General features: G+C 42.0%; 1 protein-coding gene across 2 annotated transcripts; it reads left to right on the top strand.

The window, feature by feature from the left end:
* The first annotated feature begins 329 nt into the window (after positions 1–329).
* On the top strand, positions 330–18,259 carry arhgef18a (rho/rac guanine nucleotide exchange factor (GEF) 18a). Of its 2 annotated transcripts, XM_086204159.1 has the most exons (20): positions 330–502; positions 6,580–6,734; positions 7,350–7,456; positions 8,354–8,494; positions 9,244–9,488; positions 10,487–10,612; positions 11,220–11,337; positions 11,598–11,849; positions 12,803–12,879; positions 13,090–13,280; positions 13,628–13,686; positions 14,149–14,328; positions 14,548–14,664; positions 14,947–15,062; positions 15,146–15,205; positions 15,300–15,347; positions 15,450–15,938; positions 16,324–16,642; positions 16,823–16,927; positions 17,564–18,259. In XM_086204159.1, exons 2-20 carry the CDS (start codon positions 6,667–6,669, stop codon positions 17,716–17,718), a joined length of 2,973 nt encoding a protein of 990 aa, XP_086060285.1. In that variant the 5' UTR covers positions 330–502; positions 6,580–6,666; the 3' UTR covers positions 17,719–18,259. The 2 variants fall into 2 exon arrangements, with proteins under 2 accessions (XP_086060285.1, XP_086060286.1); XM_086204160.1 differs by lacking the exon at positions 330–502 and having other exon boundaries at positions 6,586–6,734; positions 7,366–7,456.
* The last annotated feature ends 572 nt before the right edge of the window (positions 18,260–18,831 follow it).

The following is an 18,831-nucleotide window of genomic DNA, read 5'->3' as shown; positions in this document are numbered from 1 at the left end:
AAATAATATCAGGTTAGCTTGGCCGGATAAGGGAGCAAACAACATAACAATCATCCTAAACAGGCATCCAGAAACGTAAAATGTGAGAAGTGTGAGGAAGGGGAACGAGGGGTGAGGAGGGGGGCGTCTTACTCCAAGCTCTGCCCGAGGGGAGACCATCTATCTCAGACTGCTTCAGACCAAACTTAAAGGAAGTCTCCTCACTTCAGGGAGCGGAGAGAATCCGGTCTAGACAAAGAATCTTGAAGGATGTGTTGAAGCAATAATCCCAGAGAGGTTCCAGGCGGAAGTAGACTCATCCAGAGGAGGTGGAGTGGTGGCTGCTTAAGCCCCGCCCCCTGGACCTCAACGTCTATCATGTATGCACTTGTTCCTCCAGGGGCATCGCTGCCTTGAGCTGGACTCCTGGGAAGACACCATCACCTCCTTCTGCCTTTTATTTTTTCTTTTCTTTACTGGAAAGAAAACATCAGCTCCTGCCGTCGTTGCTGTTTTAATTCGGGTGAGAAAAAGCTGTTATGTCGTCGTTTGTATCTGCCGTTCAATGAAGTGGCACAATGTTGTCAAAGTGACACAGTTAAACTGGCTAGCTTTAGCACAACGCTAACTTTTTAACGCATCGCTAGTTCGTTGACCTCTTTTATATAGGAAAATGCGTCTTTTTATTTGTTATTGTAACACAAAATAATTTAAGTTGCAATTGTTTTCACTTTAGCAGGTGTCTGCTTACTTGGTAGACTCCTCCGTAAGTTATACTGAACAAACGGTTTGGTAGCGCAGCTAAAGGTGGCCACTCCCGCCGCGACCTTTCACTTTACACCTGTTTACCTGCTCCGGAGCATCTGCCTCGGTTGATTCAACCCGACACCAGCCGGAGTGACTCCAGGTTAGATCGGTAGGGTGGCGGAGGTGGAGTGGCTGTCCAGCAACCATAGGGTCTTGGGTTCGAGCTTCCCTCTCGCTGGTGACCATGTCGAAGTATCGTTGAGCAAGATACTGAGCCCCTAATTGCTCCTGATGGCCCTGTGACGGACCGGCGACCCATCCAGGGAGAACCCCGCCTCTCACCTCATGTCAGCCGGGATAGACCCCCCCCCCGGGGCCCTAAACGGATAGGCAGTATAGAAAATGGATGAATGGGTAGTTCGTTAGGTTCACTCGCAGCCTGGCATTCCTCACATTCCCCTTCCGCTGGATAAAACACTGACTTTAATGTTTCTGTCAAACCGAATTAATTAATTGTTATCAGTCTTTATAAACCCTCCAGCTCACGAGTTAGTTAGTCTGGCAGTGACGCGTCAAACGCGGAATGATACGGAAAACCTGGGAAAAAAATAGAGCGTAATTATATTCGCTTAATATATGAAAACTTTCACAACACATTCGACCCCCTCCCCTCCAAATACAAACAGCAACAAAACAAAGAGTGAGGTGGAGGTCCGGAAAGAAATGACTTGGTGAAAATAAAGAATCCAATATTGTGATATAATAAACAATTGGTGCACACAAAATTGGTGATAATTTCGGAAATGTGAATTTTACAAGTTAAAGTTGCAAACAGAAAAATAGCATTTAAAAAATAAAACAAATATTCGAGCAAAACAACAATGTTTTACTTGATTAAATGAATAGCAATAACAAAAAAATACGTTTTGCCTTAGTAAAAACAATTTTTGCAACATTTGTGCAGCACTGTTAACAACAATAATTGTAATTCTATTTTAGTTTTGCTGTTATATATTTACACAGGCTGATTTTGCTTTTTGACTAATTGTACAGCACTAATGAGAACATTTTATCCAGCTCCTGGGCCACATTGCTCCAAAACAGAGAATGAATGTCCCAGCAGTCCATTTACATTCAATGCAAAGAGGAGAGGTCTGTTTACCCATCTTATTAAGAATAGATGGAGTTATGTGGGATCTATGGAGTAGCTTATACTGGGTTTCTCTCATTCTGGTACAGATAAAATAAATTTACAGATAAATTTGGTTTTGGCAGAGGTTTTTGTGTCATGCCAATCATCTTAGATGTATTTCCCACCAAGATCATGTTCCTACTTCTGTACAGCCTTGCTTATATCTGAAGTCTATGGAATAAAACAGGGAATAAGAATGAGACAGAAAAAGACTTGTATCCTTTCGATTTTTCGTTAAGAATAAATTTGTATCACTAGACATGGAAGTGTCTTTAGGCAGATTTTTCACCTTTTGATAGAATGAAATTACAGACTTGAAGGTACCCAATAAAGTGTTGAGATGCAATGTCATATTTTTGTTGAAGGTGCTAAAATGACATCAAGTTGTTTCTCTGGTATATGTCCTGAATAAGTCTGATTCCTTTCACATGCCAACTATCAAAAATACTATTTCTAACGCCCAGGGCAAACTCCTCCCATTTCCAGTCAGAGGTATTAAAGTCAAGGGTGAAGTGTTCCCCCGAGGCGTTTGGTTACGTCTCACCAGATTCTGATAGTGTTGTAGATAATAGTGTTATGATGGATGTCTAACCATCTCTTTCTTTTCCCATAATTAGTCAGTTTACTCAGCAAGGAGTCGAGAGAGGTGAACCATTCATCAATAACTGTTTCAGATTTATCGGTCATTTTTGATATCTGTATTAGTCTGATTACAAAAATATCAAGCAAGGTTTGCTCAAGTCTCTTCATCTGTGCACGGAGATAATGCAGCAAATTCCAGCATATTCCATATCAGCCAAAATCCAATAGCGAGCTTGGAGTGAACAATTTATGAGCTAAAACGTGTCAGATGAGTACTGAAAACAGTAGCGGATTTTAGTTTTGTTCAATATAACCACTGAGTTTGTAGAAGTTTTTGGCCAGCGCGTCACTTACAGTGTAAATATGTTGAGTTTGGAGTGTAATAACAGAGAACAGTTATATTTAGTAGGATTCTTATACTTGACATGTGCTCCACGCGAAATAATACAAAGCATCTATTGGTTAAAAAAAAAAAAGCTGGTATGTTTTCATAAATTATAAAATCGTACATGTTGCAGACACGCTTTGTTATTGGAAATTTGTGGATGAAATTAAATCTTAAACTTTTAAACCTCAACCCACAATAACAAACATTTGTGCGGTACTGTTTTCTAATAACAGATTCATCTAAATAATTAGCTGAGAAGCTCAATCATCTGTGAGGGACTCGGCTTTCTCCTTTATGTAGGAAGGAGCCAGTTGAGGTGGTTTCGTGCATCTGGTCAGGAAGCCTCCTGGGTCTCCCTCGGTTTTCCAGGCACGTTAACTTAGGAGGAGGCCACGGGGCAAACGGAGGATCATGTGAAGGGATAATACCGCTGGTCTGGAAACATCTTTAGGTCCTCCAGTCAGGGTTGTTTAATGTGACAAGGGAAAGAGAAGTCCGGGGTCCCCAGTTGGAACTGACCTCAGATAAGTGGTCAGAGATTAATGGATGTAGTGATAACCAAAACATCATCCAAAATGATAATTGTGTGGGGTTTTTTTGTTTTGTTTTTATGCGGTTACATAGTTGCACAGTGTGACACCGGAATTTGATGGGTGGAGTACTACTTTGAATTTTAAATGCTATGTTCAGCCATAAATAAAAGTAATTAATATAATCGTTAATCGACAATTTTTAAGTATGGCTTCAGATTCTGGTTTCAGCATAATAAGTGAGATGCAGAATTCAAACTGTGGGAAACAGCCTCAGTTTTCTGCTGTAGCAAGGCTGTCCAGCTGGCCAGTCGATGAGCTGACCACATCTAGTTGTTCCCAGGTCTCATATGTTATTAGAAAGTACTGACGTACATGACTACGCACTTGAGAAGGTACCAGAGGGAGGATTCACCTGTTCACACTGACACAGACGCTGTGGCATGCGTTTGGAGCACCGAAGATAAAAACTCAGCCAGTTTCTCTCAGTTAATGAGTAAACTGTGTGCAGTCAGCTCTGTTGCTGGGAATGCTTCAGTCTTTTGGTGACACGCCATTTGAAAACGTAAACATCTGCACATGATGGGATACAAGTACCAGTGAGCTTTTCTATACTCCTCAGGCTAAAGGTTACAGTTTCAGTGAAACAACAATGAGCTGGGTGGGTGCAGAGTAGACCACCTGACCCTTCACTTGTGCTGGTACCACTCGACAACTTCTGCACTCACTTTCTTGGTTTTAGACTTGGTGTTCTCACTGTGATTAGACCCTGTGTCAGCCAAAATGAAAGTACTTCTTGACAAACAAAGCATTCAACATGTTTCCTTCTGCAGGATACTTGGCAGACTTGCTGGTCTTGTTTTGTCTCTCACTGGGAATGACCTGTATTTCATGCTGCTGTTTTCCCTTTCCAGCATGAGTCAATCGTTTGAGGTGTGGCCGCTTCTCAGAGCAAGGGCTAGAGAACCATACAGCCATAACATGGCTAATAGCAGCACTCACCGTATCAGCAGGTTTACGAACTGGTCTGAAGAAAGCAGTAGGAGGCATGGCCCTGAGATGATAGTCCTCACTGTGCGGCGCTGTGAGGGACTGAAAGCTGTAGGTGCTGCTGTTTGTAGTACAGAATACAGACCTATAAAAAACAGTATTGTAATACAAGGTGGGACGTTTTGAGTTTCCTTTTAAATTTAGTTTTAAGGACTTAACAAAATATGGTAAGGTATCAGGAAGACTTAACAAAATTTCCAGTTCAAATCGAATTCAACTTATTCTTGTAAAACTGAGATAATAAATTGGCAAGTTCTTTGGAGGATATAACCAGTAATTATCTGTCAGTTTTTATTTGATAAGTGACAAGTAATAAATGATTTGATTTGTGTTTTGGATAATTTTATTGCAGACTAATCAGTTAATTTATGTTGGTGCTCTTCAGTCAGTGAGGAAATCGTGGGCATTATTTCAACAAATGTTTCAGACTAAATCAAGACTCGTTATTTTTGGAGTGCTGCTTCAGCTTTGACTTGTTGATTGTCAGAAATTTTGACTTTGCTTTTGCTGTTTATGGATCCAAATTCCAACACAAAGCTGAGAGTTATACATTGGATGAAAGGAACACTTCTTTTGTGCTCTTTAATCCAAGTTAAATATCTACGCACAAACCAAAGCGGGTTTGAAGGCTGTTCAGTTGCAGTTCAGATGCTAATGTTTAGGTTTCTGCTCTTGGAAGTGTCAAACAGCAGAGCTCCTGTGTGAGTCTGTCTTAAAGTCAAACAACATTGTGTATATTTTAGGTGTGTCTGAATCGAACAGGTGTCTTTGTGAACCACCATCTGCTGTAGTTAGTTGGAAATGTTTCTTTATGCATTTTCTCATCTTGACTCATGTCACCATCCACATTAGGGAACAGTTTCCTTCCTTTTTCTAGTTTGTCAATGGCTGCGATGTGTAAACCGCTGCTGTTTTTAGATTAGGTGGAGACGTACACCAGTGGATCAGTCCCCGTGACCCTCCAGGGCCCATTACCATGTTGCTACACACATACACACACTCAGACAATACCAGCCGGGTCCTTGGGCAACTGAAACTGGGACACACTCCAAGTTTGTATCATCCTGGCCCCAAGTGCGTTCTATGTCAGTTGTTTTCTACATTTTCCTCTTTTGTTTTTATCCACTGGTTGAACAGGAATTTTTTTTTTTTTTTTTTTTTTGCAAGAGTCATGAGGAAAATGTCAAGCACATAACACGGAAAAACAATGAAGGGGAAGCACGGTTAGTCATTGTCATACACAGCTCAGTTTGGATTTTGAGTAAATCTAAGAACTGAGTAGTTCACCTTAAGTCCTTTTTGATTTATAAGGTTGTCAACTTTGTTTTAGTTATTAGAACATGTTGATCCTCCACCCTGCTGAGGTATTTATCTCAGTCAGCATGTCATGCCTCTATAGAATAAACGTCAAACCATGTGTGTGCAAACAGCAGCCACTGTACCTGCGCCCCAGTGTTATAAATCAGCATGTTGGTAGGGCTTTTACAGTACAGCTGTGTTCTCAGGCAGTTTCTCTCACGTGTGTTTACCTGAGAGCTGGTCTGACTCGGGCTGTATTGTTGCTGTTTGCCAAACCAGTTTCCTCTCCACAGGGCTCCATTAGTATGGCAACAACCTGTCATTTGGACTAAGCACCATGAAATTCACTCTCATCTTTTTCTGTCATAGGTTGCTGGTCTGTGGGAGGGTTTTCAAAGGGATGAAAAGCTTTAGTAACAAAATAAAGATATGTTTCTTTGCATTTCCTGTTGAATTGTAAAACTCCTAATAGTTGCCATGTACATTGCTTTAATGTAGAGCTTGTAAACTATGAGTTGATTTGAAGTGGGATAGTATTCCGATGATATTTTTTCACGGTATTTTATCATCAATCTGAAATGAGTTGAAGTTAATTTTATATAAATACAGACAGAAATGCAATTGTATGTAATGTTTTCATAGTAGATGGTGTGACATCTAGATGTAACGTTCGCGTAGTTGATTTTTTGAAATAATATTTCCATTACTCAAAGTTCTGAATATGTGGACTTGTTTTATTTTTTTTCTACAAATCTAACCTTTTCTTTGCACTCGTTTCTTTGTCTATAATGTTATTACTTTCTCTCTTGCAGTAATTTTCACTCTGCGTGTTCTCTGGTGAAAATGTCCCCCCCACACACACTCCTGAAGGCATCCCTGGCTCCATTCTTAGTCCAGGCATGACTGTCACCCCCCAGAAATACAGTGCTCAGCCTGATTCATCCTCCAACAAGCTGACTACTCCCAGGTGGGTGAAGGACAGACTGGTGATGAACTGAAGGGAAAACCTGAATTGAGGCTTCCATCCACTGAGCGAGAGGGCTGCTGGATAATTTGATTAGTATGAGAATGATGTGAAACATACGCTACAGCCTTCCGAGTCATCTGGTCACAGTTCAATCAAACATTTTTCGTCCGGCGTCTTAAATAAGCATTCGCCACCTTTACTAAAGCATTGAGTCAGCGTTCATCCCTCCAGTGGGCTTGAGGTGCATCGATGCGTCTGACATTTCATGTTTGGTTTTCCTTTGATTTGTCACCTATCCGTATGTTGTCCTGTAACTGTGTGCCTATGGCTACCTTCACAAATGGCAATGTCCTAAAACTTGTTTCTCCTCACACTCCACACAATTCAGAGTGAGAATCTGGGAAACGTACCAGTGGCTTGATTATGGCTCATGTCACGTGTCTCATTTCTACCAGCGTCTGTCCTGCAAATTTCATGTTGTTTTTGGACTGAAGAAATCCATCTGTGTGATGGAAGTAATGTCCCTGAAGACACACAGTGTTTGTGTGCATGTTTTCATGCTTGCATCACTTTTTGATTTACCTGACAAGCCTTATCTCATCACATACCAACTAGATCTGCTCTGGCACAGATGGATGAGGTCGATGGCCTGCGGTTGAAGCTCTCCACTGAGGACTCTGTTTCGCTGGCTTCCTCTGGAGCTGAGCACATCAACCTAGAAGGTCAGCTGGTCAGTGTGTCTGGAATGAGGAACTGTTGAAAACTCTGTCTACCTTTTTGTCAAAAAGAACTGATGGAAACTTTTATTTAGTTTTTGCATTGCCCCATGTCTTCATTACTTTAGTCTGTCTGACCCCTTATACTCACTATATTGAGTGTTCGGTCCTTAAAACACAGATTGATGTATTTGTTTTAGGTAACAGAGCTGAATACAAGTGAGTAATGATGTGTGGGGTTCTTTGATGTATTCAAACTCTTTTTATCCTATGACCCATTCAATAAGACTTACAATAATTAAGTCATATACAAAGATTTTATTTTTATTGATTAATTTAACATTAGTGACAAGTAGTAGTAATACATTGACAGTGGTAATGACAATAAATAGGTGTTGGAAAACAACCTCAATAATAAGGGTTGCGTTTCTTTTTTGGTTTGGGGTTGTTGTATTTTTCTTTCAAAATGTAGTTATTGACATAGTATTATTACACAGTATGGGTCAAAAAGGTACAATTCAAATTTTGTCAGTGTGAAAAGAAAAAGCACGGCGTACTGTACCCTGAAATGAGGAAGAGGAGCTTCACATTCAACCATAGACATGCCTGGGATTTTGAACACTTCAGTGGAAATTTTCACACCTGTACGGACTCCAAAACATGTTTTTACACAAGAGAATTAGGGGTGAATGGTTGGTCTTAACAAACTGGTTGAATTGGTTGTCCTGACATAGTAAATCTTCTACTATTCTTGACAGCAGTGAGTCAGTGTGTGATAAAAATCTGCCGTATGAAAATGTAAAATGATTCTATGTTTAACCCGCATGTGGGTAATAATGAATCATTGACATTCTCATGACAAAAAAGCACTACGTTATCCTCTTGTGATTTTGTGTCATTCAGATAGCCATTATGCATTGCTGCGAGGTGAGCTGGAGTCTGATGCCCAGAACCTGGAGGCAGAGTCCTGGAACGTGGCTGTAGACCAGGACTATTTGAAGAATCTGCACAAAGAGGCTGTGAAAAGACAGGATGTCATCTATGGTACGCTAACAGTTAACGCTTAAGTTCTCAGTTTACAAACCTAAAGAAAATCAGATTCACTAAATATCCAGTATTTCATCAGCGGATGATTGAGATGGAAGGTTCTCATGTCAGTCAGTCAGACATTAAAGAGGATGTAGGATAGGTGAACAACCTAAGCACAGGATTAGAGAAACACCAAACACAGATGGACCCACACAGGTGTGCTACAATCATCATTCAGTCCTGCTCTTGACTTGTATTAAAGGTAGACTTGATCTTGACTTTGAATCAAGATGTCAGAAGGAAGAGGTGTAAGTGCCTTTGACACCGATGGCTGGAGCTTGTCGCTGTCACAAAGACTCTGTCTAGTGTTTCAATGAGACTATAATGACTTCTGCATCTGTATGCATGATGGTTCTCTGATGCTGGAGCGCATTGTTATTGCTCTGTTAAACCATCGATGACAGGGACTTTAATTATGATGATGGATGCCGTCTTACATTCAAAGCATCTGAGGGTTAACATTCCTACCGTGATACTTAACATAATGACAACAGCAACTGGGACAACTTTTTGAATGTATGCAACAAGTTCAGGAAGCTGTGGGTAAAGCATTCTGAACATGAACGTTTGCAGCTTCACTGGCACCTGTAGCTAAAGATGGATGTTGCTGATGCAAAAATATTTGATGTTCCATGAACTCAAACTGGACCCCTTCATATGCACTAATCAAGAGCTCTTTTCTATTACTATCATTATTTTCCCAGAGCTAATGCAGACAGAGATGCACCATGTACGCACCCTAAAGGTTCTTAAACACGTCTACATGCATGAGCTGAGAAAGTCTCTGCTGATAGAGGAGGCCAAACTGGAGGGGCTCTTTCCTGGAGTGGATGCCCTGCTCACCCTCCACCAGCACTTCCTCAAATCCCTAAAAATGCGTCAAAGTCAAGAGGAAGGAAACCCAAACAACTACCAGATCTCACAGCTGGGAGATATTCTCATCTCTCAGGTAGGCTACATATGAAAGCCACACCTATTGGATATAAATCAGTTGGAACTGTCCTGTTTGTTGACAGTATCAACTCTTTCCCCAGCAGCATTTTTTTGGGGGGGGGAGGTTGCCAACCACTGGAAGCATTTTCTTTCGAGACCCTTAAACTATGTTTTGCTGCAGTTATTAAAAAAAGTGAACAGATCAGAAGAAAGATCAAAGCCTCTATTTTGGTTTCTAATCTTTTCTATCAACCCTTGAATGAGGGTTGGTTATAATCAAAAACTGTCATTTCCAGCCAAGACATTTGGAAAATTAATTTTTGTAAAAGAAGTGATTTTTCAGCATGAAATTGATTTTATATATGTATTTATTTTGGAGAGTTTTCTCACTCCTTTATGGTTACTTTGATTTATCTGTGTAAAACTAAACAACAGTAGTGGCCTGTTGGGGCTGTAACCACAGCTTCACCGGCTCCACGTCACTCTGTAGATCATCCATCCGCTTCTCGCCACCTCTGCTGCTCTGCCTGCAGGCTGAGTGAGTGTACAGGTGTCCATAGGAATGGCTGGTATGTCTGAAACACTGAGGGATTTGAGAGAGGCTTGTTTGCCCAGAGAAGCATTTTTACCTCTGTGCTCGTTTAATGTGTCTAAACAAAGAAGAAGTCGTACAAAGAATGATAGATCAGATGTTACTATTTTCATACACATGTTTGCTACAATGCATATGTAACTGATATTTCTCCAGATGTATTTTTTCAGGAATTATCACAATTACTCAAACTTGAGATTATTTTAATTCAGTCCCCATTCATGGTTATTTTGCCTGTCATCACTTCAAGTTGTCAAACTTCATTGGTATTTTTTCCCTCCACATCTGTAGATATGCACTAAATCAGTGCAACATGAGTCTGAATTCTTGCTTGTGTTGTACGTCGCTTTGGACAAAAGCGTCTGCTAATTGTAGAATTGTAGAACATGTCCATTGAACTTCTCGTGCCTGTGCTGCAACAGTTTTCAGGTACAGTGGGTGACAACATGAAGGAGTGGTACAGTTTTTTCTGCAGCCGTCACACTGATGCTGTCAACTTCTACAAAGAGCAGCTGCAAAACAACAAGAAGCTGCAGAGTCTCATCAAGGTGCGTCATCCTTTCTGTTAAATCTGAGGGATTTTCTTCAAGACTCAGGGAAGCCTGTTGTTGTCTTTGTTACAGAGAAGGACACAAACAATATGGGAGTGATTCAGGTACGGTCGAGTGTCCAATGAATAGTTCCTCATGTGTCAAATTTAAGTTTGTTCCTTTGGCAAGATTGTTCCCTTAGCTGACTTTATATAGGAGCATTATGTAAATTAAAGCCTCTTAGTTTGATCCCTTGCTCAAGTGAGGGGGACAGGTATCAGCACAGAAGGATGTACGCACAGCCATTTTCTGTCAGTGCAGGCAATCCATAAATCTGACTTTAAATAAAAGCGATCATCTCTCAAATGTCCTTTCTTTCTCCATATACCCTGTTGACTCCTTTCCTCAAAACTTCTACTGCTTATGATCTCAAGTATTCTCTGCTCACACAGCTCCAACTATGATTATGTTTTCCTTCCACATTTCTGTAACCAATGTGACCTTTCAATGAATTGTCATATGAACAGTGTGGATTTTTCCTTTGATAATACACACCCCAGCCACGCTACAACAGTTTCAGTAGTAAAACTAAAACAATTTCTGCAAATTTTTTTTCTTCAAACAGAAAATTGGTCAGCTGCCCCTCGTTAGAAGGTTGGGAATCCCTGAATGTTTTCTGTTGGTGACACAGCGCATCACAAAGTATCCTGTCCTGGTGGAGCGAATAATTCAGAACACTGAAGGTAAACCTGCCGGTGTTTGGTTTGATATCCTGAAAAACCTGAATTTTCACTGATGACTCTTTTCAACATCGGACTGGTCAATTTCCTCCAGGATGAAAATCACTGTAAATGGAATACTTCTAGTTGGTGAATGTGATCGCTTCCAAACTTGCTTGCACCTTGATGACATGCACGTGCAGCAAATATTGAGATGACCAAATTTTATGAAGGTACACGCTTCAAGAAAACTTGTTGATTTATACGTGTCTTGGTCCTTCCAGCTGAAACAGATGAGCACAAGGCCCTGCTGCAGGGCTTAGCGCTGATCAGAGACACCATCTCCCAGGTGAATACTCAAGTCAGTGAATATGAGAGAGCCGTCCGTTTGAGAGAGATCTGCCTGCGTTTGGAGCCCAAACCTCAGGGGCGCCTAAAGGACGGACGTCTGTTCCGTAGAGAGGATCTGATCCAGGGTAACAGGACGCTGCTGCATGAAGGCCCCGTCACCTGGAAGTCCTCTGGCAGACAGAAAGGTAAAAGTCTAGTTTTTATTGTTATTGTGATCATTCGGAATTTGAATGAATCCAGTGTTTCTTCCTCCTTTTTAGATAGATGGTCTTTCTCCAAACAGCAGCCACTGATAAACCTTTAACACTGTGGTCTGATCAACAGTGACTCTGAGGGATTTCCTGGCAACAGGACATTAATCTCAATTTGACAAGCATATCCTCAACAGCCTGGCTTGCTCACTGCATCAGATAAACCTAATAATTTCTTTGTTCATAACTGTTGTTTATTAAATGACACATTTCTAACAGGCATTTGCCTCATGACACGGTCAATAACTGTTTATTTATTAACTCTGTGCTGTGGCTGTGTTGGATGTGTCACAGAAATGGTGCTGGGGGGCCCAGGTTCTTTCTTGTCAGTTTGTCAGTGCAACAACCTCACAAAAAAAGCAAACACCGCAATGTTTAACACTGTGCGTATATCTATTAGAATGGCAGCCTTGTCCTTCACATTAGAAAACCAAATTTGAAATTACGTGTGAAAAGTAATGGATGTCTTGTGAGTGTATGATTTATACAATCAGCCCGCTTAAAATGAAAAGTCTTGGGGTGCACAGGTACTTTAGAGGCTTAGTACACATGTTGCCGGTTTGAATCCCTGTGTTACGTTGGGCTTGGTCGGGTGTCGTCTATGCATGAAGCAGAACTTCAACACATCTTCATTCCTTCTTTCATGTTGCAGTATTGGCTCTAGCAGGGTCACCTAGGTCACTGTGTGTACAGAATATGTGTTTGTGTTCATGTGAAAGTTCAGTTAACCCGTATTTTAGTGCACTTTAATGTCATCACGTTGGTGTCAGAGATTACTTGTTATACAGCACAGCAGTATGATGTAGCCATGCTTCAGCCCAGGTGGCAGTTCAACAATTAAGAACTTGTACTGTGTTGATGCTGAGCACCATGAGTCTCCCCTGCAGACGTCCACGCTGTGCTCCTCTCAGACATGCTCCTTCTACTACAAGAGAAAGATCAGAAGCTTGTGTTTGCTGCTGTGGTGAGTTCAAGTGGTTTTCCAAGGAAACTAGAAAATGTGAGGAAGTATTAACTGTTACTTATATGTAGATGTATAGGTTTTAGTCCACATTATCTGTATAGACAGAAAAAAAGCTTGAATAATTTTATAACCAGCATGATGGGATGTTAAGGTTCATCTCAGGATGATTGTGATAGAATAACAGCAGCGGTATGATTTTGACTCCTGCAGGATAACAAACCACCGGTGATCTCCCTCCAAAACTTGATAGTGAGGGAAGTGGCCCATGAAGACAAAGCCATGTTCCTTATATGCGGATGCACCTCCACCATGATGGAGATGTACGAGATGTATGAGATCCACACCAGCTCCAGAGAAGGGCGCATGACCTGGACCTCCCTTATACGGGATGCTGTGAACTGGTAAGGAGGGAGGGAGAGAGAGAGAGCGAGAAAGAATAAACTAACAATTGCAGGAATTCTACCTGCAAAGCTTCTTAGCAGTCCAACAATCTGCAACATTCTGGGAAAAATGATCTTCTTACATTGACAAATTTTTAGATGAATCAAGCTTGTAACATATTTCATCCAAAATACATCCAATCAACGCTCATTAAGTGCCATTGCATCATTTCAAAGTTTCAGCAGGTCTGTATTTGCTGTGGTAAGGGCATCATGTTTGAGCTTTCTATAAAGTTCAGGACAACTGTCAAGTAGTTATCCAGTTGAAAGTGCCCAACTTTACTGATGAAGATGTCTGTGTGGTCCAGCTACTCAGAAGAAGGTGAGCTGTACAGCGAAGAGATCGCAAGACTCCAAGAATTTCAAGGTAAGTCGGCGATGAATATCAGCAGCTACTAAATTACCAAACGGAGAGGTTTCAGATCTGTTGACATGCCCTTTAGTGGAAGCTGCCAGTGGTGAAAGTAATTGACTGAACATGTCTTGTAGTCAAGAGATATATTTCTGCGGTACACTGAGGACTTAGATATTATGTCTATGTGTGTAACTAACAAGCTGCAAGTTTGTAGAATTGTGCTATGATGCCAAGCAGGACTTAAGGGCCTTTTACGGACCTCTGAAGTGAGCTTCAGTGATTTGCTAGAAAAGAAATCTCAAACCCTGAATTCTCTAAAATAGAAAATATTTATTCTTCTGCACAGAAATGGATGCAAACTGCTACAGCATTAGTTGGTGGAGGCAGACAATAGATGGCAGAAATTCGAGTTCTGTTTTTTTATTTGCAGTTTCTAAATCAAACATATCTATCTTCCCATCTTCCCATGTCCAGATGTTCTAAAGGTCAGGGATGACCAAATAAGGCAAAGCCTGACAGAGAAGCTGCAGATCTTCGCTGCCCTGTATGAGGATGTGACTGGGCAGGAAAGCCCCCACCGAGGGCTCCTGCTCCGAGGAGACCCCACTGACCTCCAGCAGGGGGAGACATTGCTTAAAGGAGCCATTGATGAGGGTGGGTGGCGCTGGGGCAACTGCTTCAGCTCAGTCTCAAAAAATCAACCACAGATTCAGCTTCTTTTTTTTTGGACATGTATATTAAAGATTTTGTATTATTTAAAATGAATCGTACTTTTTTGAACGTTGAACCGATACACTGAAATAAAAGTGTGATACGCTCAGAATGTGCTGATGCTGTCTGTGCGGGATTAAAAGTTCTTTCTTTTGTCTGCAGTGGAAAATCTGCAAACTCTGCTCTTCTCAAGAAAAAGAGACCCAAACCCCCTTCAGGATGAGAACAATGAGACCTGTGGAGGAATTGACAGTAACTCCACCTCAATCACCACGACCAGTGAGCTGCATTTCTGTTCTTGTGTTACTGATGATGATGATGATGAATGTTTAAAACCACATAAAAAGAACAGCAGCATTTCTTTATAATTCTGAAAATCGTCCACCTCTCTTTTCTAGGTGCTTGGACTTTGAAAACATTTAAGTCAAACATTGTTGATAATTATGATGGGCCAACAAATTAACAATTTATTTATGATATTGTTATTTTGTGCAACTTAAAACAGTATAAGTTTTTCTGAGACATTTCCTCCTGATGTCGGATTACATATCATGTCATCAGATGGAGATGCTCCCGAGGGGCCTGGAGGCAGCGAAGGCAGTCCTGTGTATGGCGGGCGCACCACTGCTGACCCTCAGCTACAAGATGTGTACAACTGTGAGAGCCAGGAGCAGTCTGTGAGTGAGATGAATTCAAGAGATCATGTTTCCCTCCGTTGATCAGATATTTATGGAGATTGTTTTTGCTGTTTTGCTTCGAGGCTGATGACACAATGGTGTCAAATCGCAGTTCAACTGCCAGTGATTTTCCTGAGGCAGAGGTAACCCTTTTCAGACTGATTTTGCTTATTATCTATCTGTATATGTATTATGAACAATATTGCAATTCTTGATTTGCCTCTTTTTCCTCTGCAGGTGTGTGACCGGGTGATTCTGCTGGCACAGAGGCTTTATAGTTTACAAGTAAGATGCTGTCAACAACTTAAATTTGCTTGTGTGTCAGCTTTAATTTATGATATTATGAACTATGACTTCACCTTCTCTTTTTAACTCTTCAACGTGCAGGCCATCATCGCCCAGCAGGACAGCCAGATTGAGCTGCAGCGTGCCCTGCAGTCAAAGAACAAGCCCTCGCGTCATTTCAACAGCGTCCTGCTGGAGCAGGAGAAGCAGCGCAACTTGGAGAAGCAGAAGGAGGAACTTGCCAACTTGCACAAGCTGCAGGCCCAACACCGTGAGGCTCAGCAGCGCTGGGAGAAGGAGAGGCAGAGGCAGGGCATCCAAGTGGAGACCCTGGAGGCTGAACTGAGACAGAGGGAGGAGGAGTGCACCAAGTGGGAAGAGAAGCTGGAGGAGGAGAAGGCTGAGTTGGAGAGACAGAGGGAGAACTACCAGCAGGGTCTGGAGCGCCTGAGGGACTCGACAAAATCCGTGGAGAAGGAGGAGGAGCGTTTGAGTCAGGAGAAAGAGCGTCTGGAGCAGCTGCAGGAGAAGTTAAAGAAGCACATGAGCATCGTGAACCTGGGATCCTCCAACTTTGAAGACCCAACACAAGTGAGAAATGAGACAGGAACTGGATCACCTTGAATATTGTTAACTGACTTGATCACTGCGTTGTGTTTGTCCTTCCATCAGAGTTACGTCTTCACAGAGCCATAATATGGACAAGGGACCGATTCACACACTCTTCTGTCCATTGTTCCATTGTTCTGACATTTTGTCCTAAGATTGTCTTTCTGTCCATCTTATTCTCTTGGACTTTGATCATTGGGAATTCATTTAATGTAGTAGATGTTCACGTTTACGCAAAGATGAGACATCCAGATAGAGCCTGTTTTCTGAGCTCAATTCTCACATTTATTCATGTTAATAACAGTGTGCTCATGACAGTGCCTCAAGACCTCACTGTTGATAGAACGCTTCTCCTCTTTTGCTCTAGTACTCCACCCTCTCCAGTTACCAGTCCTTCAGGGGAAGCATTGTGAATGGTATAGCAGCTCTAAATCCAAAGCCCCACCTCTTGCCCAACGTCACCTCTGATCCCATGGAAATTCCTCCAAAAGTTCCACCACGCAAGGAGAGCATCAGTCCCCAGCCAGCCAAGCCCGAGCTGCCCATCCACCTGATCAGCACCACCAACCAGGTGCACAAACCTGCAGCTGTGCAGCAGCAGATCCCCACCAAGCTGGCAACTCTGTCCAAGGGCAAGGAGAAAGGCTTCCGGAAGAAAGGCTCACACCAGAGAGCACACAGTGCAGGTCAGGACGCAGGTCCTTGAGTAACTGATGTATTTGTCTGTCCAAGATGCGATGGCTATTAGGACCATCATCATCGTCATCATCAACAATGACGCATTATTAGCACCACAGATGGTAGATAAATGCTCATAAACAGGAGGGCACTCCAATATTGACTTAGTTCTGTGTTTCTACGTCCAGCCTCAATAGATGTGAACCAGGTGCTGCCCATCCGAGTGACCGGGAAAGAGGGAGGGAGTCTGCGAGCCCAGCGGAGCGGCAGTCCTCAGCGCATCTACCAGTCAGGTGCTGATATGGAAGGGATGACCTAAAGAGGTCCCTCTGACATGTAACAGGGTTTAAGGCTACTTATAGTTGAATGGCCAGTCTAAAGTTGACATTGTCTGTGGTCCCAACATCTAATCATCTCTCGTGTAGAATGATCACCTTTGGTACAAGTGACCATCTACAAACACTCAAGCTCACCTTCCTGGTGCACAAGTGTCTAAAAGCTGAACATCAAGGTGGATTCACAGATGCTTGAGATGGAAATGCAATATTAGAAATACACATTTACATGAACGATGACTTTTAATGTGCTATCAAGACCTACGTGGGAGCACACAGCTCAAACCCACCGAGAAGTGCATTTGTTCTGAGAAGTGCTTTGTCCTCATCATTTGTGAGAAATTTTTAATTTGTTCCCAAAATACTTGACTCATGTTGTTGTGGGAATGTTCCCCGCTGGCTGGATCAGTTCTGTTCCAGACATGGTTTGTTTCCTCTCTCCACACACTTGAACTATTTTTTTTTCTTTGAGAACTGGACTTGTCTGTTCATAATCGAGACAGAATGTGTGTTTGCAGATGCACTTGAACACTGAGATTCGTAGACTCGTTTACAAAGACAATCACGTATTCATGATTTTCATTCTCACCCCAGATGCCTTCAGCCCTCCAGGATCTGGACGCAGCATGAAATCAACTCAGTCCTTCACCACCCAAGCAAGGAGCAGCGGTGAGGCTCCGCCCCCAGCACCACCCCCTTTCCCCAAAGACATTCTCAAACCAAGCAAAGAGAAGGTGATCTTTCTTTAAACTCTTTAAAGGCTGACGGAGCTGTTGAAAGACTCCATGATGCCACGTGTGTCGGGAATGACGCCGCTATATTTCTATGGAACTTCATGACAGAAAACCTGATGAAACTGCTGCTGAAGATGAAAAAAGCTAAGAAAAGCTAATGAACATGTTTTTATGAAAATATGCACATTTATGGTCGAAGATTCTATGAAAAAAGCAAACAGTGGGACCCATTTGCACTGTGGAGAAAATATTATGCTAGATGTTGCTTAAGCTTTTAGAGATTTTATGCTCTTTCAGTGCCAAAAATTTTTTTTTTAGAAATTCTTAATCTTTTTTTAATTTAAAATACATGGTATCTGTTAAAATGTAGGGGTTTTAACTCTAGAGCTTGAACAGAAAGAATGATAATCACGCTGTGACGTAGATGTCAGATAGGAACCTCTGAGCCTTGGATTGTTTTTTCAGAAAGAAATCATCAAAGTTGTAACCGTAAAACATTTTGCCAAGCCTCCAAACCTAACAGGCTGTGAAATAAAAAGATCTTATATCCTTGGGATTCATGCGCGTTAAACCCTTAAACCTCTTCACTCGCTACACTTCAGGAGTTCGATTCTCATCTCTAAATAACTGCCGCCGATCTGTCAGCTTCCGCTCCTGATGGAAGGGAGGTGTAGCACTCGTTGCACCGACATCGTGACCAACCATGAAAGACTCAAAACTCTTTTGCTGTGGCTGACATAGAGATGTCTTGCATTTGTAGTACTTCATTAGTACTTTCGTTAGTCTGCATGGTATGGCTCGGACTCTGTCCTAGCCTGCGACTGCTGGTCTCTTGTTCAAACACTTGGGTCATTGTGATGGTTTAAAGACACAGAACCACAGGCGGGTGTTGACCAGGGCAACTGATGGTGCAACTACAGACAACAGATGTGTATGCTGATGTTTGGTTCTAGCGCAGTGCAAACGCAGCCACCAAACCCACTAACGCTTGATCTGATAGGTCACCCGGTGTAAACAGAAGCTCAGGTTAAACCCCAGCGAACCTTTTCACAGCGTCGGCATCCTCACTGAAGCTCCACAGAAGTCTTGAGAATTTAAAGATTGAAACCAAAAATGTTCCAATCCGGT

This window comes from Aulostomus chinensis, chromosome 5 (assembly GCF_037954235.1).
Source record: "Aulostomus chinensis isolate RoL2024-O1b breed Wild chromosome 5, RoL_Achi_v1.0, whole genome shotgun sequence".
Taxonomy (NCBI): Eukaryota; Metazoa; Chordata; class Actinopteri; order Syngnathiformes; family Aulostomidae; genus Aulostomus; species Aulostomus chinensis.
Note: the sequence above shows the minus strand (reverse complement) of the source record. Positions and strands in the feature narration are given on the sequence as shown.

Coding starts and splice junctions, on each gene's coding strand:
- arhgef18a (XM_086204159.1), top strand. CDS start 6,667: ATGACTGTCACCCCCCAGAAATACAGTGCTCAGCCTGATTCATCCTCC. Junction 10,613..11,219: donor AGCTGCAGAGTCTCATCAAG/GTGCGTCATCCT, acceptor TTCTTCAAACAG/AAAATTGGTCAGCTGCCCCT. Junction 11,338..11,597: donor AATAATTCAGAACACTGAAG/GTAAACCTGCCG, acceptor TGGTCCTTCCAG/CTGAAACAGATGAGCACAAG.